At 34.3% G+C, this 24,530-nt stretch overlaps 1 protein-coding gene across 1 annotated transcript in view; it reads left to right on the forward strand.

Moving 5' to 3' along the window:
• The window catches only part of PACRG (parkin coregulated), a 221,160-nt gene that overhangs the window by 33,967 nt on the left and 162,663 nt on the right, over positions 1–24,530 (forward strand). Inside the window, exon 3 of the mRNA XM_027880022.1 lies at positions 14,182–14,316. Coding sequence (XP_027735823.1) covers positions 14,182–14,316 — 135 coding nt within the window. The remainder of the gene's footprint in view (positions 1–14,181; positions 14,317–24,530) is intronic.

Below are 24,530 nucleotides of genomic sequence, written 5' to 3' on the forward strand. Positions count from 1 at the left end.
ACTGAAAGAGTTGTTGAGTCCTGGAACAGGCTGCCCAGGGAAGTGGTTGAATCAGCATATATGGAGGTATTTAAAAAATGCGTAGATGAGGCACTTAAGTTCATGGTTTAGTGGAGGAGTTGGAAATGCTGGGCTAAGGGTTGGAATCAATGATTTTAGAGATCTTTTCCAACCTAAGTAATTCTGTGTTTATATTCTATAATTAGCTGCAGCACTTTACTCTTATCTCCACCAGTATTATTATTAGTTGCTTTCAGTTGACGACTGAACTGTCAAATACTACATTATTCAAAATTAATTCCTCTTACAAGGCTAGTAGGTCTGAAAAGTAAATAATAGTTACTGCCCACATGTTTTTCACACCCTTGCTTCACAGCTGCCCAACCGTTTTTTCTCTCTGAGGTGGTGTAATTGATATATATCAAACTAAATTGTCAGAAATTTTTCTCAATTACCGTTTAACTTTGAAACTACAGTTTCTGTTGCAGAGCTGAAGGAGAACTGCTGGTTTGATTTTGCCAGTTATACCAATTCATCTAATAGAAGTAATTCACCCTATCTGCAAATCTTACTGCTAGATTCTGTGTACATCTCAAATCTTTATAGATGTTAATTGCATTTGTCAAGGAAAATAGAGCTGATAAAAAAGTAATTGTAATAGGTTAGTAACCAAGTCTTTTACTAGAAATCTAATTATCTTTACAATGATTTTAATGCAGAATCTTCCATTTCTTTGGTCTTTTTTTATTGATCCTCACTTCAGCAAAGAATTTACCCTTGTGCTTACCTCGTGGTAAGCTGAGCAAGTTGAAGAAGAAAAGCTGAATGAAGCTTAACATTTTACAGCTAGTTTTCAGCTGCCACTCTGCTGTGTTTTCAACTGCACTTTTTACTGTTTACAGGAAAGAGTTTTTCTCCTACTCATAAAGGCGGAGAAAACAACTGTGAAAATTAAAATATAATTTGCAATGTGGAGAATCTTGCTCAGATTGCCGTTTCTCTTTCAGTATCCATGTTAGCTTACTGAAAACTACCTGCTCTGACAGAAAAAATTGCATATGTAACCTCAGGACAGCAGACTATACAACATTATTCAGAATAGCCAAATGCCTTGCAGTCTTCATTGTAGTGTCTGTTTTTATATCCAGCAGCAAGATGGACATTGAAAAATGATATGTTAAAATGACCACCAACAAAATTGCTGTGAATGTTGAAAAAAAAATTCATAAAAGTTCTGAACTGAGAGAGAACATCACATCCATTGGAACTCTGTTTTCAATGTTTCTTCAAACAGTCCTTCATTTCTACGTATTTGAAAAGATTTTTCATAATCATGAAGGCTTTTTTTTTTTTTTTTCATTTTATGTAGGGAGACGATACAGTGAGATTGAAGGAAAACAATTTCAAAAACTTCCATGTCTCAGAGCCATATATTTTTCATATATTTTTAATTGATTCTCTTGCAACTTACATTGAGGAAAATTATTAATATTTCTTTATTTTGGCACTTAAAACAATAGCTCCTTTTCTCTTAACTCCATCTAAAAGTAGACCATCGTAACTGCATTTCTTGTCTTTTCTGTCTTACCTGAAGAGTCTGACAGATCCCAACAGAAATATGCTGTGTGATACTGAAAATTGGCAAATAACTAGAATTTTATTTTCATTAAGTATTGGTTGATTTATTTAAAAATATTTTTGTTTCTGATTAAAACAATAGAAATGTCATTAACTTTGATTGGCATGGTCTTCAAAGTATGGTCTTTCTGTCTTGAAGTTCAAACTGGTAGTTTGAAAATTAATTCTCTTCACTAGGAGATACTGGTCTGAGAGGCTGCAAGGACATACAAAATTATAGTAGATGTAAGTACCTGTGTTAGGAAATGAAGGCCCTAACAAATAATTGAAGCAATTGGTAGTCCAAATGTGTCTTAGGAAATGAGAGTCTGAATTTTCTGGAAAAATGTAAAGTTGAATAATAAAGCATTTAAAGCTCTTAGGAAAAGCTTAATGAACAAGGATTGTGTGTAGTAGCATGGTAAATACATACCGTTGCATCTGAATTCCAGCCTAGGTCACCTGCATTCTCCATCAGTTGCTGCACTGAGATTTAACAGCAAAGCCTCAAGGGCAGGGTTATCACACTAAGCAGCCTATGCAGTTTCTGTGAGCCACATAAACATACAGTATGTGTGAAACAGAATTTATGTTTTACTTTATTAAAGTCTTAGAAGTTCGATAAAAAATTTACTGGTCTAGGTAAGAAGATACTTAGGCATATAGTCAGATTATCTAATTATTGCTGCTTATGCCCAATAATGAAACTATTAAAAATTTTACACACAAGTTTTCTAATACCTATACCTGAAGATGATGTGCTCACCCTTCTACTGCTTGTCTGAGTTCTGAAGTCAATGGTGCTATTCCTTCTTGAAAGAAAGGGTTATGCCAAGTGATTGGCATCACAGCTTTTTGATAGGAGGAATGTGATGTTTCTGTTGATGATTTATTCCCAGTAACAAGGGCGTCCCCGTGGATCTGTTTGACATCACATTTGTACACTGGCTAACACAGCTGACTTTTTCTTCATTGGTCTGCATTTCTGCATTATATCCAAATTTGCTATAAATTATATGTTTTGTGTATATTGTATACTTGTACTTGCCTGATGGGGGAGTGTTAAATCTATTGATTTACAATTTATTTTATTGTTTATTGTTCTTATAAAGTGGTGATAATGATTTGGTGATAATGATTTTATAATTAGAGTGGAAATAATTATATTAAGTGTCTAAATAGCATGATTCCCTGAGACTGCCTACTTTCCAAGAAGTTTGGTAAAACTCAAAATATTTTTTTAATTGCATTGTTCTATGTAATTGTAGCAGTTTCTTGCTTATGGCACTTGACTTTCTGATGCCCTCTGGTCTCTTGGTATGTGTATTGAGGAGCTAGGACTCAATAAATAAAAAATGCCCACTGAAAGTTTCCAATTACTAATTATCAACATACTAATTATCAACATTAGTAAACAACCTATTTATCACTCTAGTGTATAATGTATACTTTTCAACTCTTAATGTGCGTAGTTGTGGGGTTTTTAGAACAATTACTTTTGACTAATGTATAGAGACAGTAATATTTCATTTTGACATATTTATTTCATATTGACACAGTTTTGCATTTGGAAGTTTTCTACATAGTTTTATTACTGATGCTCTTTACTAGATGCTGTATGGAGCAGTTTTGTCATAGTTCTACCTTAGTTTATTTTCTTTTTTTAGTTCTTCTATAAATTTCAGGAATATGTTTTTCAATAAATATTGTCCTGTGGTGATTCCCTGGGGGTCAAAACACTCATCTGTGATATGGAAATCTTAGATTTTTTTCAGAGTTATAGCACTGAAGTTATGCATTTGAGGTATGACTTAATTCTTATTTATTCAACTAAAAACATGTTGTCAAGGGTTCTTGAAGGACATACAAGAAAGAAGATTAAAATAACTAAATTAGGGCACTTCATGTTGAAACTAGATACCTTCATTCTAGTCCCTGCTCAGAATACCATATGTACCATATAAAACTACATCAGAAGATGCTAGGGAAAAAAGCACCCCAATGCCATGTAGTCCCATGGATAGGGCATTCTCTGTTTTCTGCCAGAATCTAGTCTATTTATTGTGTAAGGAGTCTGTACACAGTACCTTGGAGAATGAGTCTGAACTGAAGAGAGTGTAAATGTGTACGTTACAACACAAGATAATGGGGTGATTAGACATAATTTGACTGAGAAACAATGTAACATCTAAATGAACCACTTATATTCTGCACATTGCACATGACTTTCAGTTTCTCCTAAGTAAAATAGATCCTTATTTTTGAGAATCTTCAAATTACCAAGAAATTAAAATTGTCATTAAGTTTTACATGTTCCCTGTGTAGATAGTTAAGGCTACTTTGCTAATAATGTATATGAAGGTAACCTGTTTCTGTCCTTTGACTTCCAGCCATAAGTACCTTCATGCTTCCTGGTAGACTCAAAACTAGGGGAGGTTAGATTCTGCTCCTATCATCACTCTAGCAAATCAGCTCCTGAGATGATGAGGAGTATAAGAAGGGGAAATAATGATGTTGAGGAAAAGAAAATGCATAGTTGGTAATATTTGCTGGAAGATAAAGAAAAAAGCTCTACATCTGCTGTGGAGGTGCTTGGAGTGCAAAGAGTGAAAAGATCTCTAAAACTTTTAAAAAACCATGTTTTGACTGGCTAGATAAAATATGTCTTCCTCTGCAAAAATACATCCCTGAGAAGAATCCTGTGAATCATAGGAAGACTTAGGTCAATTTTCTGTGTTATTTCAAGTCTAGATGGAATAAAAGTTGTTTGCAATAATGAAAAAAATGATGCCTATCTGCATCTATAATCACATACATATAGAGAGAGAGAGGACAGGAAGGCTAGCAAATTGCTGAAGTGATATTTTAAGGTTTAACTATCTTACATGGAAAGAAACTGAGGAAATTGCAAAAAATTACAAAGCCCGTGTCAGAGAATTATGACAATTCTGAAAAGTATCTGGGTCTCAGACTTCTTTTCAATATGGCAAAAAAAGCCCCCAAAACACTGTCAGTACTCTCGTCTGAAACTAATCAGCTTACTGAAAAGAGAGAGATTTGTAATATTTTAAGACATTTTTAGTAATGTGACAGAAATAATGGATCACAAAAAACAATAATAAGAGTAAAGAAAAGGGGGGAGTCTTAAACATTCAATAAGAAGAGTTAACTTAGCTGTACTTCACTACACAACTGAGATAATATGATGTCCAAACAGGTATTATCAACTCCTTCCCAAATAATCTTTTAAAGAATGATGGTAAAATTCACAGTACATTACTTCCAGATACTTCTGAAGAATATTTAGCAGTTTCAGGGAAAAAGAAAAAAAAAAAAAAAAAGAGCCTTCAGAAAAGGTCTTAAGGCAAAGAGCGATTAAATTGACTTAAAACCATTTCTTAAGTCATCGCACACATAAGTGGAGCAATTCTTAAGGAAAAGCATAGGCCTTGATACTGGATAGATTTTAAACTTCTCACTGAAGATTAACAAATATCAACATGTGATTGCCAAACTAACAAGTATGAAGAACATAACTTCACATTAAGAATTCTTTTTGAAGTTAACAAGAGGGCTCCTCATATCTTTTAGACCTTAAAGAGACTGCAGAATTCTCACTGCCCTGAATATGGGGAAGATTAATTTAGCCCACAGTAACAATGCTGTCTGGATTAAAAATGCTGCCTAAGAGCTCCAGTATCAGGAGTAGCTATATTCAGTAAATACAAATGGTAATTGGAACCCAGAGAGTACAAAGCTTTTTGTTTAAATATTTCATATTTTCTGGTCAAGATGAGTATATTTCCATGCAGATTTAGTAGACTTCAATAACAGACAGTATATCTTCTAGCTGTGCTGAAATTATTAACATCAACCAAATAAAGTTTTATCACCACCTTTTTTGGACATGAAAAATTATATTTCAAAGAAAAAGTATGCAAGCAAACAGTCTGAGTAGTTACGGAGATTGAAAAAAAATATTTGGAGAATATCAGTTACTGAAGTGATCAATCCTGCATTTGCAAATATGAAAAGCATTCCCAGTAACAAAATTATGAAAGTAATAGGATTATGACCTATGTAAGGTACATCTGTTTTTCCACAATTACAACCTAGCAGCTGTCAGTGTCTAAGACATACTCTATGAGAACTCCTTTTTCCTTGCATCCTATGATTTTGACTTTTGGTAGGAGACAGACTTGACTGTTTTTCACCAAGGTAAATTTCAGTACTCCTTGGGAGATTTTGTTTACTGCTATGCAAAGCAGATGAACAGAGATTGTTAAAATTTTTCAGCTGCATGCAAGTTGAATTAAATAACTTGTTTCCTTCTAGTGTTCCTCTTGTGAGGGTGTGATTTGAGTTTAACATCAAATAAATCCATTGGTCACTTGTCCCTGAAAAAAGGACAAATATCTTAACAGGCTAATAAATACCTTTAGTAACCAACATTAACATCAAGAGAAAGTAAAAAAAAACCTGCAATCAGTAGAATACCTACTGCATCATGTCCTAAATTCTTATCTACTTGCAATGCGTAGATTTGGCATCCAGAAATACATATGAAGCTGTAAAGCATACTGTGGTTACTTCTACATCAGGGAGTAGTGCAGGCCGATAGGAGAGGGTCACCAAAGGAAAAAGCTCATGCTGATGTTTTACACATTTCAGGGATTCACTTTTCCTTGTTCAGACTGAAAGGAGACTAGTTTATTCACTTAGAAACTCATTCATCATGTGAACTGTATTTGGGTGTCAGTTCAGAAGCACACTTGTGATCCCAACTGAAAAATGAATACAAATGAACTCACGGTGAATTTATATTTTCCTAAACATGAGACTGCAGATGGAAAAATTTCCACAATCAGAATAAATTTAGAAGGCTTCCACATTTAGTGCCATTGATGCCCTGGAAAGCTTTGTGAAACTAACAAAACAAGACTGTGTTCATCTGGATTGGAAGAAGGAAAGAAATATATTAGCAGAGAAATATGTTAGCAGTTGTCACTCTTCTCCCTTTGCATCAAAGTAAATTGCTTGGCAAGCGTCAGGAGAGAAATCTAAATTATATGAAATAGTCATACTATATTCTAGAAGAGAATAAGAGATGAAGGACCTTCCAAGAACAAAGTGCTGTAGAGCAGTTTGTAACATAGGCACATCAGTCTTATCGAAATAGCTTATCATTTTCCCAATCAAAAATAGTATTTCTGAGGTGATGAAATAGAGTAATTCTGCATGCAGCTTATGACTTACTCTCAGTAGTGTCTCAAGGCAGTAACAAGATACAGTATCTTTGCACAAAATCACGCATCTGATTTTTCTTTCAAGTTCTAGTGCCTTAGAAGCATTTGTAATGTTTGCTGACCTATCAGTAGTTTAATTTGGGGGGTCTAAAAATTGATTTCTCTAATTCTGACTGTTAAAGCTATGAGATGGGCTTTGATCTGTTGTCCAGATTTGTGCAGTAGCTCCAGAAGCAGCTTTTAAGCATTAGATGTGGCACCATTTAAAGCATATCAAGAGTGGCACATGTGAAGAAATATCTCCCTGTTTCTTTTTGAACATAAAAAGCTTTTGTCTGATACATGTTGATGGATCTTGTTCTTTTGATATTAAATGCTTGTAATACTGATACTAAATAAAAGGAATTAATGTGGAACTCAGGAGTACCTATTGGGACATCTTACTGTGCCTCTCCTGTCATTTGAAGTTTCTCATTCCATTTTTGGTCTGTCTGCATAGCAAAAACATGGTTGTAGAATGTAATAATCACCTAAGTTAGTGTAATCAAATTAGAATTAGTCAATTAAGCAGTACAGTTTTTGTTGCTTATTGCCAGTCGGAGTAGACACTCTTGGGGATGCCTGGTTCAGATTCTGATTGTTAACACTTGCTAAGATTTATATTTCCAATTCTTTACCACTACTACTACTATGTTGATTTGAAAATCTGTGGATGTGTCATCAAACGCTATTATCATGCTACTGTTCTGTTGTGTCGGTAGGTAACTGCCAAAATCTTGATGTTTTTTCATGCATGATTGATTGTCTTGATAATGGGCTTGTCTGTGTTACAAGTATAGAAACACATGAGGTACTTATGTGTGTGCTAACTCCAGAACCACAAACTATGGATCATGGCTTTTGCACCTAGAGTTGCTCACTGGGCATGAGTTGTAACAAGACAGTGTTGTGCCATTGCCTGTTCCCCCAGGTTAAGAGCTCTATCACGCTATGTGGCTGAGGACCTTGTGGCTGATGGTTCTAGTAAAGCTTTGTGTGTCAGCATGCGCTAGATGTATTATTTGGCTGTTATTCCTGCTGTCTCGAGTATTTCTTCATTGCATGGTGTAATTTATTTGACTTATTTAATAAATCTTGAATTTTGCTTGAGGTTTACATTAGGATTTGGCAGCAGCTTCTGGGTCCTGTGCACCAGGAAATTAATGGTGATCTTTCCTGTGGGGACATGAGTGTATTGCCAGTTGGACTATGCTGCATTAACTAAGTTTAACACCATTAGAAAAGGATGAGACGAAGTCCATGTCAGTGGTTACACAAATAGTTCCTTGATGCCATAACCTTTACATTTCCCTGAGAAAATAGCATGCGTTCGTAGACTCCATTCTGGGGATACAGTGCAGTTTTATACACATATATTTTCCATTTGAATACAAAGAATGACGATTCATGATTTTATTTCTGAAAATTTCATTCTTCAAGGTGACAATATGGCATTATATTTTCAAGGAAGACTGCATTTTTTAGGTAAGACAGTTGAGTGGTCATATAACATTTGATTCCTATAGCTTCACAAATATGAAAAAATGTAAAAGGCTCAGGTTAATTTCCAGTTGTCCTGTACAGATCTTGGGAAACAAACAAAATAGAACTTATTTCTTTCTTCCCAGTTGTCACCTAAATGCATTAACCTGGGTTAATTAATTAAAGATGTGTCTTTAACCATTAAATTTTATTACAATGTCACTCATCTTTTTTTTTTTTTGTCTGGCTGAAACTGCTAATGTTAGTGTTAGTTTTCACAAAGATCACCAGTTGTCTTATGTAGGCAGGTGTTTAGGTCCCTGAGTATTCATAGAATTTGACACTCAGAGAATGTAGATATTCAGTCTTCAAACAATAACTGTTTAAACCTGGCTTCAAATAATTTTTCTTAGTCAGTTTCCTAATGTACCATCACTGAAAAATCTAAGAATGCAACCTGATACAATGATTTTAAATGCCTGTGAGTCAATGAAAGATTATGGTCTTTTTCTGGGTTTTGGTGGGTTTTTTTGTTTAATGGCTTGTATCTTTTATCTTGTGACATAGTTCAATGGCATAGAATTACAATAAATTATTTTTGCAATTATCAAACTCTTCAACTTCTTTCGGCATTTAAGTAACCTCAGGAGTGTTTATTGCTTCATATACTTTGCCATCATGAATATTAGCCTTTAATTAACTGGAACGCTGATCTTTTAAGTTATTTTGCAACAAAATATTTTTGTTAGGTTGAAGAAGATAGTATTTGTTACTGTTTTTCCAATAAATTGAATACTTTCATAATGACCTTTTTGTCAGTAATTATAATAATATAAAATGTAAGAAGGCAAAGCTCGTTATCACAAAGGAAAGTATTGTGTGATTACTTTTTGTGTATTTCACTTGTCAACATAAAATCACAGAGGAGCCTCAGCTGAGAGAAGCTTACAGAGATCATCTGGTCCAGGCCTCTGCTAAAAGCTGGGTCATTTTTGATTGTCTTTTTCAGATCCTTGCCAGGCTAAATCAGATATTTTCAGGGAGATTTCAACACTTCTCTGAGCAACCTATTCCAGTGTTTTCTTTTTTTCTGATGGTTCTTTTCTTCTATCCAGACATAATTTCTCTTGAAGTAATTTGCACTTGTTACCTCTTGCTCTGTGCATCCTTCTGAAGACAATATATGTCCATCTTCTCTACATCTCCTGGGTATTAGAAGACTGTGGTTAGATCCTCCCCTGGGCCTTCTCTTCTCTGGGCTCAACACATCCAAATTCTTGAACCTTCTGTAAAGATCTCCAGACCCCTAATGTTCCTCTGCTAGACATGGATTGGTAGGACCAGAACTGGACACAATATTCCAGGTGTGTCCTGATCTATTAGCTATACCCTTATTGATGGAATCCAGGGCTCATTCTGCATTCATTGCTGCAAAGACTGCTAGCTCAAGTTTAGTGCTTCCCGTGAGAACTGGTGGCCCATGAGCCAGTGAAAGCACACTTAGTCTTGCCCTAAGAGTTCAAACTGTAACATTTCTTTAAGATTTTGAATACCACATTTTATGTAAGCAGTTTGGTAAATAAGATTGCTTCAACTCTCACCAGATCAGTAGGTATTATCTCTGGCTTCTACATTTGGAAATTAGGAAACAAATTTGTCTTCAGAAACTGTCACATTATAGCTAGGGAGGTCCTAATGAGTTGTACATGGAGAATTAATAAATCTGCATGAAGAAAAGACCTTTTAGGAATGGTCATTCAGCTGTTAGGAAAGACTGTTCAACAGTTTTCTACTGTGAGAAATATATCTTCTGTATGAAAAAAAAGAAAAAAAAAGTAAATTTGACATTGTTTTCTGGAGAACATTACTGGCCTAGGGCTTTTGAGACACCTTCTCACTTTGGATACTCTGTTTCAGAATCTAACTACTATTTTTTTTATTACTTTTTAAGAGCAATTAATCTGAATTCATGACTGGCATTTCTGTATTGTGATAGGCTGCAAATAGAAAACAAAGAGAAGTCTGGTCTCAAAAAGGGCTACTTAAAATCTAAGTATAGGAAAATAAATACATAAAACAAAATACATCAGGATCAGGAATTAAAAAAAAAAAATAAAAAGAGAAAATTGTAGACATTAACTTTTCCTCAGACAGACTGTGCATGACTAGAATGACCCAAAGAGATGTCTGTATTAGAGAACAGTGCTCAGAATACCAAATATGATAGTGGTGGTCTCCTTAGTGATGAAGGTAGGACGGAAAAGAAACTGTTTGCAAAAGGTAAACAGTACTAACTCAATGCAGCCACTCTAGTGAATGTCTCATAATCTACATTTATCAGATGCCAATAAAAGGAACAAGTTGTCTCCATGGAATAAACTTAAAGCAGAGCAACAGTACTCTTCATTCATACAAGATACCATATCTTCAGTGCAGGGACAGTGCCACTGTCTTCCTGATCGCTGATATTTCTTTCTTCTAGACAGATGTTACTCTCATTCCTGTGTAGATAATTTCATTGCTTTGAAGTCAGTTGCTCTTCCTAGTATTTAAAGGTCTCTATGCCTATTGCAGACCAATCCAACAAGAAAAGCATCTTTAAGACAAAGGGAAAAACATCCCTCTCGAGACTATTTTCAAGTATGTGTTATGCTGCTACTTCTCTAGCTATACACACTGCTTCAGTAGTCACAGAGTACCAGATATGTTAGATGGGTAAGAAAGATCATGAAATGGAGACAATAATTACGTGTAATATTGAAATTGGAGCAATGATAATAGATAAAAGTTATTAATGGAACTTCTAATGAGTGGTTTTAGGGCTAAGCTTATTTACTATTTTCACTGGAAAAGAATCATGATTGTATAATGAAATTTAGAGTTGACATAATGTTTGGAGTTGAAATTTAGAGTTGACATAATATTTGGAGTTGATATTAAAAACAAATGATGATTAAAAACAAACGATCATGATGTCACACAAATAGAAGTGGAATGTCACACAAATAGAAGTGGAAGCCCCTGAGAACTGGTACAATAGAAATGGAATTGAATATATTAGTACAAAGTACAACATAATGCACTTAAAACTAATGACAAGAAATTATGTTATTACCATAGAGCTCATCAACTGGAAAAGATGGTTGCTGGAGCAGTTAATCAATGTATATCATGTAACCAATGAGATGCCAGTGTGATGTGGCCATGAGAGACTAAATGTAAGGCTAGCAGATCTGCCAGACAGACTGTATCATGTGAAAAGATAATACTAGATAATAGAAATTGTATTTCTGATCACTGACAATAAGGATTTAGTCAACCTGAATAGATTTCTTTTTAATCAACTTTTACAGAAACTTTTAGTGTTTCCTACACTGACTTTTGGCAGAGTTACAGAAATCCACTATTTGCTGCATGAATACATAACTACTTCTGTTTGTTGAAAACTTCTTAGTGACTAGATTTTTTTTTTCAATGTCCTGTGCTTTTACTGAAGGAAATAGTGGAAAATCTGTCCTTATTAATTTTCTACATAATGTCTTGATTGCATAGTTCTTTATTTTATTCCTCCTTAGTAATCATTTTTCCTGTTCTTGTAAAAGCAATTCTATACCCTTAGTCATTATCCTCCTCTGAACCTTTTCTAATTCTACCATATCTTTTTTCGAGATAATTTATTTTGAGAATTGTAGTCAGATCAGAGTAGGCATACTACTTAAATGGGGTTTCTAACCATTCTTGTAAGGACAATGCACAACAAAATGGGTTTGATAACCAAAGTAGTTTTAGTCCTTCTATCACCTTTGTTCCTGAATAAAGAACTGGAAGAAGTTGAAGTGACATAAACATATTTTCTACAAAAGTCATAAAGTTGCATTAGGAAAAGGGTCATAGTAAATTTACTAACATGAGTTGGAAGAATAAAACAGTTTATATCAGATAAGATGCAATTTGGATTGCATTAGCTAGCTCTAATGATGGTAGTCTGGGAGTAATAATTCCAGTTGTATCTCATGTAGTCAAGACAACATATTCTTTATCAATAATGTAAGTTAAAATTTAATATAACATTGACTTCTAATACTGTACAGAAAATAAAATTGTAAAGGATGCGTGAAGGACCTGTTTGTGAAAAAATACACAGAAAGGACAGAAGTGCTCTTCTAGTAGCCTCAAATGCTCAGTGACTCATAGACTCCCCTGAAAGGAAAAAAAAACAACCAAAGACCAGCAAAGCAAGTGAAAGTACTTATACTAGTGCATAGAGCAAATTGTTCCTCTGCAGAAGAGTAAGTTTTATTTACATTGTATAGAAATGCTTTTCTTGGAGTATTACTCTCAACTCCTGCAGGATGTGTTTAGTAAGCAAAGTTACGGCTGTGCATATCAAACCTATTTTCACTGGACATGGTCTATGAGGGACAGCAATATGCAATAATAGGTCGCAGTTTAGTAACCTTAATGTAAGCAATTTTTAGGAAAGTACAGTGTAGTCTTATCACTAGTGGACCCTCAGCCAGTGGAAAATGATGTCAAAATACTTTGGAGAAAAAAAAAAAAAAGTGCAAAGTCAAATTTAGATCTGTAGTTAGCTGAGTTAAGTTGCAGAATAGCAGAAATGAAACAAAGGATGTTACATGTTTGCATTCTGTTCATTGGAAACCTGAATGTCTATACTGCTAGAAACTAATATAATGGCCACTGAAGACAGAGAAACAAATAGAACAATACAAAATACTAGACCTGATTTATGATCCTTGAAGTTCTTGCCTTTTTTTGAAAATTACACATTCTATGTTATAAAAGGTAGCAAGTTATAAAAGCATTTTTGACAAAAGAGATATGCAGAGAATTGTAGAAAGTCCTTTTTCCAGATGTACAGCTATAGAATTTCTCAGGGAAGAATCAGTTGTCAAGGACATTTGAGATTAGTTTAACTCTTAGACTCTCTTAGACTCTTTTAACATTTGAGATTAGCTTTGTTAATTATCTTAAAAAATAGATTTCTTATAAGTACTTGAAATTCTATTATCTAAGTGACAATTGATAGTTGCTGTTACTACCATATTTGTCTGAGAAAAAGGTTCCAGTGTGAGCATTTTGGAATTGGACTGTCATTCAACCTATGCAATATGCTAAACCAGCAGCAACTCAGATAAGGAACTAAGTGGAGCTGAAACAAATTTCCTCAGAGGCAAAGGGGAGAGATCTCAGAGAAGACCTTCATTCTTTCCAGTGCTTCAGCCATAAATACTGTAGGACTGGGAGTCATATGAAAGCCAAATCCATAGCATTTGGGGAAGGGATTTGCTAAAGGAGATTACCTAATCTCATTACCTAATGACTAGGGAAAGACAATGGAATGTGTGGACAGTAATATTAGGTGGAAATCGAATCAAATTACTTCTAGAAAGAAGCAAATATGAAAAGGAGAAATACTTAATTTTCCAACAAGTTCTGCTGCATGATTTCAATACCTTCATGGTGTTTTAAACCTGCTTAAAAGTGCTGTGGTAATGTCGAGATCTGCTTTGAAATATGACCAGTTCTTATGGGACAATCTGAAAATGTCGACAAAAAAACCCAGTTAACAAAATCTGTAGATCACTACCAAAGTGTACTTTACACATGAAGTCTAGCATATAAAGAAGAAAGCGAACTGTAATTTGGAGATCACTGTTATCCTTTCATATCTGTTTCTATTTAAGTCATGTAAATTAGGCTTTTTCTAAAAATATATTACCACTAAACTATGGATTTTTTTTCTTGTTTTGTTTGTGTTTTGTGGTTTTTTAAGGTAAGAGGGCCCCCATCTGCAGGATCTCAAAAAGAAAGACCAGCAAAGCCCACCGCATTTCGCAAGTTTTATGACAGAGGAGACTTTCCAATTGCCGTTGAACATGATACGATAGCAAACAAAATCGCCTGGAAGGTAAGTCATGGCACAGCTGTGACAGCCAGCTGAGCTTATTGAAGTGACATCTCTCATTGTCAAACAAAGTTAGCTTGCAAGTAAATGCACTGAAATAATTTCTTAGCAAATGGAAGATGGTGGGAAAGTCATTAGAGAAAGGCCCCTGAGTCAGCTGTCTGCCTTGGCTAACAATTAAATTATATGCTGCAAAAAGGAAGATGACAGAGTTGCTTTGCCTTAGAGAATTGTCTCCTGCCCAATTCATCTCTATTTTTATGAGGACCTGGCAATGCAGCCTGTTTCAGGCAGTCCATCAAATGATGGAAGTGGCTGGATACAGTGAGCAGCAGCCATTTATCTCCCACAAATTTCACCTTCCTGCAGGACACTTCCAAATAGAAGCTTTAATTACCTAAATGGATAGGTCAAGATTGCCTGCTCCCTGAAAATGCAGAGCAGAATACAAACGAAGGCAGATTCTCATTCCACGGCCCTACTCGGTCTACAGCATATGTCAGACAGCGTAATCGCTGTCATACGTGCCTCTGTTACAGGCTGACCTCCACTGCTGAAACCATTACAGCTCCGACATTTCTCTGACAAAAGGTTAATTGGCTTCAAAATAAATGTATCGCCTAATGACTCCATTCTAATGCAGCTGTGTTTCTCTCTAAAAGGCTTAGTGATGTTATTTGTAAAACTTGCCAATTTTCTAAGTAACTACCGCAGACTTTTAAATTTAATTTAAAAAATGAATGCTGATCTTTAACCTGCTTCTACTATTTAATTATTTTGGTTATCATGAATTGCTTTATTTTTTTATCTTATTTATTGGACTAGAATAAGATTTTGCTGGAAGGAGTGATAGTTACAGAAAGTGAACACAATATGCATGAACAAAGTATGTCAGATTTGTAGAATGTTGTAAATTGTTCATGTCAAGAACATGATATCAATTTTAAATGTAAAGCTATGTTAAGTCAACACTAAAAGGAGTGGATTCTACCTGTAATAAAGCCAACAGGATTAATTCTATAGTGTGATAAGTGGTACTATATTTGATTTTAACTAGATTTTTAAGGTAGCTTTTTCACTTATTGAAGTAGAGAAGAGAGATTTGTGCTATCATTTTGTTGCCTGTATAGCAGTGTTGAATCAGCACAAGGAACAATTAATAGTTCTTGCACCAGTAGGAATCTCTATCCAACGAGACTTTACCTATGATCAAAACAAGATTCCCGTGCAGTTGGGGTTTAGGCAACACTAAAAATTAGCTCACTGGATTAAAACTCACAGGCTTACAACTCAGGTCTGCACTCTGATCTTTCATCACCAGGTGATAACCCAAAGGTGACCTTCATGCAACTACAAAAAAATCTGCACAATTTAGTTTTTCTCATAAGGCTTTATAATTTCTAATTTCTCGAAATCCAACTGAGAGGTACAGAAAAATTATCTCATTTTAATTGCATTTTGATACATCAATTTCTCTCATAAGGACTGGCATTCCACTAGATGATGCTAGTGACTGCTTAGTTGACTTAGGACATGAGGAAATGGAATGAAGCTATGTAAGAAGTTCAGACACTAGGAAAAGGTTTTTCACTGAGAGGGTGTGACTGGAACAGATTCCCCAGGGAAATGGTTGCAGTGCCGATCAGTTTCTGGACAAAGCTCTTAATCATATGATTTAGGTAGTTCTGTGAGGACCAAGGAGTTGGATTCGATAATCCTTACAGGTCACTTCCAACTTGCTAATTTGTTATCTACAAGCCTTCCAACCATAAAAGAATGTCTAGAGTAAGTGTTATATTGCTTTATCTGACTGTTGGAGTTGTTTGGAAACATAGTACCTTAATCAGTCACAACAACACAGTCCCTAGTCAAAGATCCAGCATGTATTTTTTCTTAACACAATTTGCAATCCTATAGATATAATGTACACCTACCCCAGTAAAACACTGGCATTTATCTAATGCAATGTAGGACTGAGATGTCATGCAACAGTTTCTTTTGAAACAAGTTATTGGACTTCAGCATGAATTTGAGAAGGCAGCACAGTAGCGGAGTATTCCATGCATACATTAGCACAACCAGGTCAAACCTTATTTCCCTTATTCCATGCCACTTGGTTTAGTCAAAAATCAGTCCAAACTGAGTTCTGTGGCAGATACTCAAGAAAACAATACTGAGGTAGTAGAGTTACTTGAGGCTTTTGTTTAATTTGACATGCAACCATCATAGATTGTTGTGCAGTTTAAGTAGATGAAGCAGGCTAATGGGAGTTTTCTAGTTCAAAGATAACACTGGATAGCTTCTGAAGTCTTACAGTGCTGCAAAAGGGTGAGAATTTTTTTCATCACTAGCTAATATTTAAAGGTACAGATAAATTAAGGTCTGTATTTTTCACTGGTAATATGGACGTGCATATCCAACAGATATCTAATGGCTAATTTTGATCAGTTCATCATATTTAATTGTAAATCTGATTAAATAAGTAAATTTTTGCAAATATATTTTACTCAATACTGCTTAAATTCATGAAAATGAAAAGATATTTTGCTAATGAAATGTGTCTAGGCAAAATGCCCTCTAAAAGGTTGGCTGAACTATACTTATTTGCAGATGAAATCAATGGTAGCAGTGATATTTTAATCCTGTTATAATTGCACAATATCAATATTTTATTTTTAGAGGTTTTTTTTTTCTCTGTTTAGTTGTAATGTATATCATGCTTCATTTCACTCTTGTTAGTTTGTGTACCAAGTGGTGCATGAGAGAAAATGCAGGAGGGTCTCAGAAACCTGATTTTTTCTGACCAAAGGAAAAACTACAGGATTTTGTTCTTTCCAGCAAAATGCACTGCGATTTTTTATTTGCTTCCTTGTTTTTTATAATTACTGAAACAAAAACGTCACTGTCAGACATTAATTTTTTTGTTTGAAAACACTTTGAATTCTTGTTCACTTTATTGTGATTCTGCAGACAGAATACAGTCAGTTTTAAACTACAACAGGAGAATCTAAAATGGTTTAATATCCATGAATTATATTAATATGTACATAAAATAAGCACAAATGACCCTTGATATTGTGATAGTTCTGCGTATCTCCAATTTTAAGCCCATGATTAATTTCCTGTGAGAGCTGGCTACATATAACTATGATTTTAGACCTAAATAAAATATAAATTTAAACTTCAGGAACAACACAGAACTATTTCTGAATAGTTGCATGTAAAGTTGAATATGTAATTATGAAATAATAGTGCTTTATTGTTGTTTAGCTTAAATATTTCCAAAATAATTTTTAAATTTATAAAGAGGCATTCTTACTGCAATTTAATCCTAAGCATAGACAAGATTAAACTGTGTAGATAAACTGTGGTGTTTACCTTGGTGCCTTTTCTCAAAAAAAAAAAAGGGACCAAAGCAAATTGGATCTCACTACAAGACCATTATAGCAAGATGTTATATACTCTGTAATATTTTAATATCAAATTGAAGCCTTTGTTTTTATCCTTCCTCTGTGATTATACATAGAGGTCTCTATATATCTGTGCTTTAAAATTACTGCAAATATGTATTGCTTATTTTTTTTTTGATAAAGCAGTAGTTTTTGAGATCTAGAAATAAACAATTTCTTTGGTTATTTAACAAATGTATGAGGGTCTTTCCAAATATGAAGCAAATGGTTTTGTCCACTAGCAGAGAATGAATAATAATGGTATGGTTTGAAAATGTGTGTCAAACATAAAACTTTGGAACATAAACTGTTGTTAATTTAGAGTTAGATAACATTAGAAAGTGATCTTTTTAGGGAAAGAATGTCTTAAAACATTTATAAGCTCTTTGACTACTTTCCCACAGGTTTTTTTTCAGCTTATGTATATCACAATTTTCTTTCAAAATTTAGTAATACATTCTATTGCACAATCTCATACCAAGCTATGAATAATAAAAGCTCTTAGTTCAGGTCTGAAAAGGACTTCCATTTTTAAATATATGATACTGAATTAAAAAAGGTCAGAATGCAATTAAACCTTTGACTAAGAAAGTTGATAAAACCAAGAAAGTGTTTCTGAATTATTAAGAATGTGTTTGAAATGCAGTCTCTTTGTATCCCACAGAAAGTCATTAGAATGTTTGAAAAATTATTTTTTAGGGAGTGAATTATGAGAATCATTATGCAGAGGTAAAAAAAGCTTCCATTATTTAAAAGAATTTTAGCAATTCCAGAGGAATGAAAACTAAATTCAGAAATGCAAACTTTTCAAGCAAAATATCAGCATGAACATGATTTCCATCTTTTGGGGTTTATGTGCTTTTTCCAGAATAGCTGTGTTCACTAAGGATGTGACTTCTACCATTTTAATTTCTCTTCATCTCCTCTTTCCTACAGTTATTTTTTTGGGGGGGGACCTAGTATAAGCTATAATAGCAAAATTACTTCCTGCTGATAATAAATAAATGCAGTGGTGAAAAAAAGGGGTTTGCCTTTACCATTTGGGAATTCGGAATGTGCATACACTTTTTCCTTATGCAGACTCTTGAAGGTTGCTTTTAGTAGTAGGGACTACAAATAATTGGCACATGCCACAGAACTACAGTTTTTATTAGCATCTCATTCTTCATTTGATTTTATCAGTGTGCTGTACACTAGTTTATATAGAAATCTGAACTGCTATGAGTAAGCTGTTGCCTATATACCAAGAGAAATATTTTTATTTGTTTTTTTGTTTTGGTGGTGTTTTTTTATTTTGTTTTGGTTCGTTAGTTTCGGTGTTGGATTTTGTTTTGGAGTTTTCTCTATAAAATAGCTGAATTTTAAATTTTGTTTTCTTTTCCTGGAAGTGCAATCCCTTTCTTGCTTGAGGGCTAAGTTTTAAGTGAGAGAAAACAAAATTTTTATATCAACCAATATAGTTGGAGGGGAGAATAAGTTTTCTGTTGCAGACCTTTCAAATAATGTCTTCATATTTTTCGTTTTTGTGACATTGTCTTGGCATTAAGCCACATGAATAAACACTGTAACTTATTCGCTATGCAGTATCAAGTAAACTTAGGTAACACTTTCCAAAGTTCAAATCCCCAAACAAATTAAAACTAACTGGAGGGAGCTCATTTACTCTGCAGAATGACCCCATTATTACGCTGTTGTCTTGCAATTCATGTAATTTAAGATGTATTTCAAGAAGTTGAGGGGTTTTAATAGCTTCTTGCCATCATAATGGGAAGGTCCAACTTTCCTTCACCTCTTTTGCTCTCTATTTCTAAAGCGCATTTGACACTGGCACTGATGCTTATCAGAGTCCTCTGTGACTAAATTTATCTTACTAACTCAGGAAAAGAAGGTAGGCATGTTTTTTTCTTGATTAGCAACATGTTCATAGTCCTGAGAACTTTGATTACAAGACTGTCCAAGAGTGCTGATGCTGTGTCTTGGTGAAGGATTTTTTTCTTTCAACAGCAATGAACTGCTAGTTTAGTTTAGCTGCCCAAGGAATCGCAGCCTCAGATATCTGAAAGCAAAGAGAAGAAACTACCTATGCAAAATAATACTTTTTAAAAATTTATTTTCAGATATAGACCTATTTTTTATGCTTCCATTCTTTGTTAAATTATAACTAATATCTTCTTAATAAAAGATATTGAAAGAACACTGTAAGAAAACTTGTAAATCTCCCAAAAGTGTTGTCATGCAGAATGAAAGCTTTTTGAAATATTACACAGAAAGAGGAGCAGTCATGTATCATGCTTAGGCACAGTGGGTACAGCACTGAGTGGTGTTGGTTTATATTTTATTTAATGTCTTCGTTAGTGTTTTAAGAAATAATTCAGTTTTCTTTTGTGATTGACCTCTGTTTGTCTTTCCCAAAGGACTCCTTTTTTAAAATCCTTTATAAGCCTGTCCCCAATACAGGTGTGTTGGTATAGCAGAAGATTGTAATGTGGATTCAAGAGAAGGCAACTGAAAGCAAGAATTTCTTAAGCCAGAAATTACACATAATTTCAAAAACTGGAAATATGAGCTGAGGTAAAGAAATAAAGTCTTGGAGGAACAAATTCTAAATGCTGCCTGTGGAAAAAAAAAAAAAAAAGACCACAGTATATTGACAGTATATTTACAGATATAAGGTAAAGGAATAGTTTGGGAAATAATTAATTTTTTTAAAGGACAGTAAAAGCTTCCGTTTTCTATGGAGACAATAATGAAGCAGAACTGTGTGGCATGGTAGCAAGAAAGAGGTATTCAGTTTTAAACTAAAAATGTAGCCCAGTTGCATCATTTAAATTCAGAAATCATTAATAATCTGTATACTATGGCTTCCTGAAGCAAGTACAAACAAATACTGTTCATAACCAGTTTTGTATAGACAAATGTCATTCATCATGTGACTGTGATACCAGTGCCCAACTAATCACTATGACAAATGCCTTTGCTGATGTGCAAGTGCCTTTATTTCTTAGAGATTTCTAAAAATCACAAGTTGGTTCTAGTTTCAGTTTTTTAACTGCGTAATACTAAAAAATAGGCACAGCTTAATGATTATGGTCTGGTTTTCATTTACATGAAAACTCTAAATCTCTTAAGCAATGTTGTGTATGTACTACACTTACACCCACTCCATGACCTTAGGTCATACAAAGAGAGAATAAATGCAATATGTTCTCTAGAAAATAAAACAACAAAATTCCTATTGACTGCAGTAGAATGGGATCCTTATTGCAAGATGTAAATGCTATCCATAATCTTGTCCTTTTTCTCCTCGTGATATTACAAATTTTCCTATAATCTATTAGGTTTTTAGTTGATAATGCTCACAGGAATCCATTTTGGGTCAGCTGTCATAGCATCATAGAATCATGGAATCATAGAATTCTAGGTTGGAAAGGGCCTCAAGGATCATCTGGTCCAACCTTTCTTGACAGAAGCATGGCCTAGGCAAGATGACCAAGCAGCCTGTCCAGCTATAAATTATAAAGGCTCAGACAATTGGGATTGTTTAGCCTGGAAAAGAGGAGGCTTCAAATGACCTAATTTCAGCCTTCTAATACCTGAAGGGAGCCTACAAGAGAGATGGAGGGACCTTACTAGGGCATGTAGGGTCTGGACAAGGGAGTATTGGTTTAAACTACAAGAGAGTAGGTTTAGATTAGGTATTAGGAAAAATTCTTTACTATGTGGGTGATGAGGCACTGGAACTGATTGCCCAGTGAAGTTGTGGATGCCCCACCCCTGAAATTGTTCAAGGCCAGGCTGGATGGGGCTTTGAAGGTGTCTTTGCCCGTGGCAGGGGGCTTGGAACTAGATGATGTTTAAGGTCCCTTACAACCCAAACTATTATATGATTCTATGATAATATCCCAAGTTATGAAGGTTCTAGAACTTAGGACCATCCTTTTAATAACTGCTGATTTAAATTTCTCTCTTACCTTTAGGAAAGTGTTAGTTTGGACCTAATTACAGTTATATTTAACAATGTGAACATTTTATATTTATATTCAATAGGGTTTGGATTTTTTTTCCCCAAAAATCACTATTTATATAGTTTAACCATCTTTCATTTGTAACTGAAAAAGGATACCAAACTAATACCCTTCAATTAAGGCAGTATTTTTTAAGTTGTTGAGTAAGTGTGGGTGCTTCCAGTTTCCATTATGTGATAACATGTGGTCCCAGAAAGTGTTGAAACAATAGGTTTCTCAAGTTTGAAATTTCTACATTGATTTGATCCCACCACTAATTCCAAATGAATTTATTCTATTTAATTATGGCCCTGAAATATGCAGGTTTTGTTGACTCACTACTTTTTAATACTAATCTACAAATCATTTATGACTTTACTGTCATAAAGGGAAGTTCCTTTTCACATCTGAAGAGGAAATGTCTTTGCAGATCTTAAAAGAAATGTGAGATGTTAGAGATTTTAAAAGAATCTTATCAAAATGCTACTGCAAAACACTGAAGCAAAACACTATGTTTTTATAAAATGCCAAAAAAATCAGTGTAACTATTTCAGAACTTATCAACCTTCTTCTTGTTTGTTTTTAGTTTCTACGTTTAAACTAATATTTCTGGTGAAACACTGAGTTATGTCACATTAGGAGTTAGAGGTTTTTCAGTGCAGTCTCTTCTTTCTTTCCACTTGTGACTCACAAAAATGTAATTTTTTCTAGAGGAGGTTTTGTACAGTCCTCTAGTCCTTTCCATTGCTTTCATATTTATAATTTAAGAATTTAATGAAATATCTCTTTTCTCCATACTCAGAAAACATATATTTTTTAAAAATATGACACATATATTTGCTTAACAAGAATATTACATTTCCCTTAAAAAGTAAAAGATGTATTCCTACAAATGTCTGAGATCTCCTTTCTTATAACAACATCAGGGCTGAATCTGGGGACTACAGTTGAGATGGAGTCTATAGCAGCCTTGCAAAGTTAACTTGATTGCTATAGTACAGAGCAGCCATATTTCATTCATTAATTCCTCTGTGGCTAATTATTAGTTGCAACTTATCCCAGGATTCTAGAAAACAGTAATATTGTGGCAGTTAATTTACTGATACTTTTTTCTCTGAATACACAATTAAAGTAATTCCTTTATTTGATGTAAATTGCCATCTCTTGAAAGCGTATGGAATGAAAACCCAGCCATGTATCAGAAATAACTTTAATTTAAATTTGCTAAATGACCTCTGAAAGCTAGATGAAAGATTTTCTGCTGAATGGGCTGGTACTCCCTGCCTGTATAATTTATGTGAGAAATTAGTGTGAATGGTTCACTTTTATGGAGCAGTGCTGCTTGTAGCAAGACTGCAGAAACAATTTCCCCCCAAGCCTCCATCTGTTCTTCAAACCAGGGCATATGCCATCTCATCGAGCTTGAAAGTTAACTGATTTATAACTCCTGAAAAGTGCATAGATTGAAAAGAAAGGTCGACTGCAGCTATGTGACAATGATGTGCTAGGTAGTTGGATAAATACAATTCCCATTGGACCCCAGAGGACACAAGGGTTGTTCAAAGCTTTGGGTATTGGTAGATTGGCAGGTAGGCCAAAACCTAATTGCTCCTCCTTCTTCAGTTAAGCAAATCTCTCTCTTCTTAAAGATGGAAACTTTTTAGAAAGTAAGTAGATAATATAGCCAAGACATCTTGTCATACTGTGTTTCAGGCAGAATAAGCTTTTTCTAGCTATGCCAGGTTGCCATCTAGAATATCAGGACCTGTTTCACTTTAAGCTACAAGCAGAAACATCTGTCTTTAAAAGTGCGTCTTGTTGTTTTGTCATGAAGTTTTGTTCAGTGCCACAAACATAGCACTGATGAATTTTCTCCATCTACCTTGAAGGTGATTTCTGAACCCTATCCCAATTAATGGATGGCTTGTTCTCTGTCCTTTACTAACCAGCCTTCTTTCTTTTACTCAAATATTGCAGAGTTCTCCAGCAAGTGACAAAACAAATGGAATTGACAAGATAAAAATCAATGTGTGTTTGATGTTTTCATTTCTAGTAGTCATATACTGTGACCGTTCTGCTTTGAGGCTCAGATACTGAATAATTTCTTGAACTACTTTTTCTTATCAATTCTGATTTTTTCATTTCAGGTTAAAAAATGCAGTAGAGTTAAGTGTATTTTTTATTTTAAAAAGAAATGTAGAGAATCTTTTAGTATGAAAATTTGGGGCAGATTTTACCATGAAAAACACAAAGGTACAGTATAAAAAGAACATCTAAATAATAGGAAGAGTCATCCTATAAAAGTATGAACTTCTTGCTTGTTGCAGTATCTGTAGCATCTGTTAGAAAAAAATGCCTTTGTAGTTTTCCACAATCGTCTGATGTTATGTAGCTATGGATATCCTGACCCAGCTCTCATACATGAACATACCTTCTGAACAACATAAAACTCAGTGAAGGAAAGCGGAGCAGTGCAGATTAACTAGGTCATAATTATCAGTTACTTCTGTTGTATAATTTTAGGTCAGTACTCAACATGTGCTAGGTATTCAGATATTGTATTTGCTATTGACTGACAAAAGATAATGAAAATGTAGAGCTAATAAACTGTGACAATTAAATACAAATTGTAAATATCTTATTTTACTTGAAGAGCATTGAAGAGATGTGTTAAACAGTTATAATACAGCTTATAAAATCGTACATTGTATAAAGGAGAATGTACGATGTTTAAGAAGACTTCACACTGTATGTCTATAGGATT

The sequence above is a fragment of the Empidonax traillii genome, unplaced genomic scaffold (genome assembly GCF_003031625.1).
Source record: "Empidonax traillii isolate 1590-97213 ecotype Southwest subspecies unplaced genomic scaffold, ASM303162v1 scaffold63:size2014119, whole genome shotgun sequence".
In the NCBI taxonomy this organism is placed as follows: Eukaryota; Metazoa; Chordata; class Aves; order Passeriformes; family Tyrannidae; genus Empidonax; species Empidonax traillii.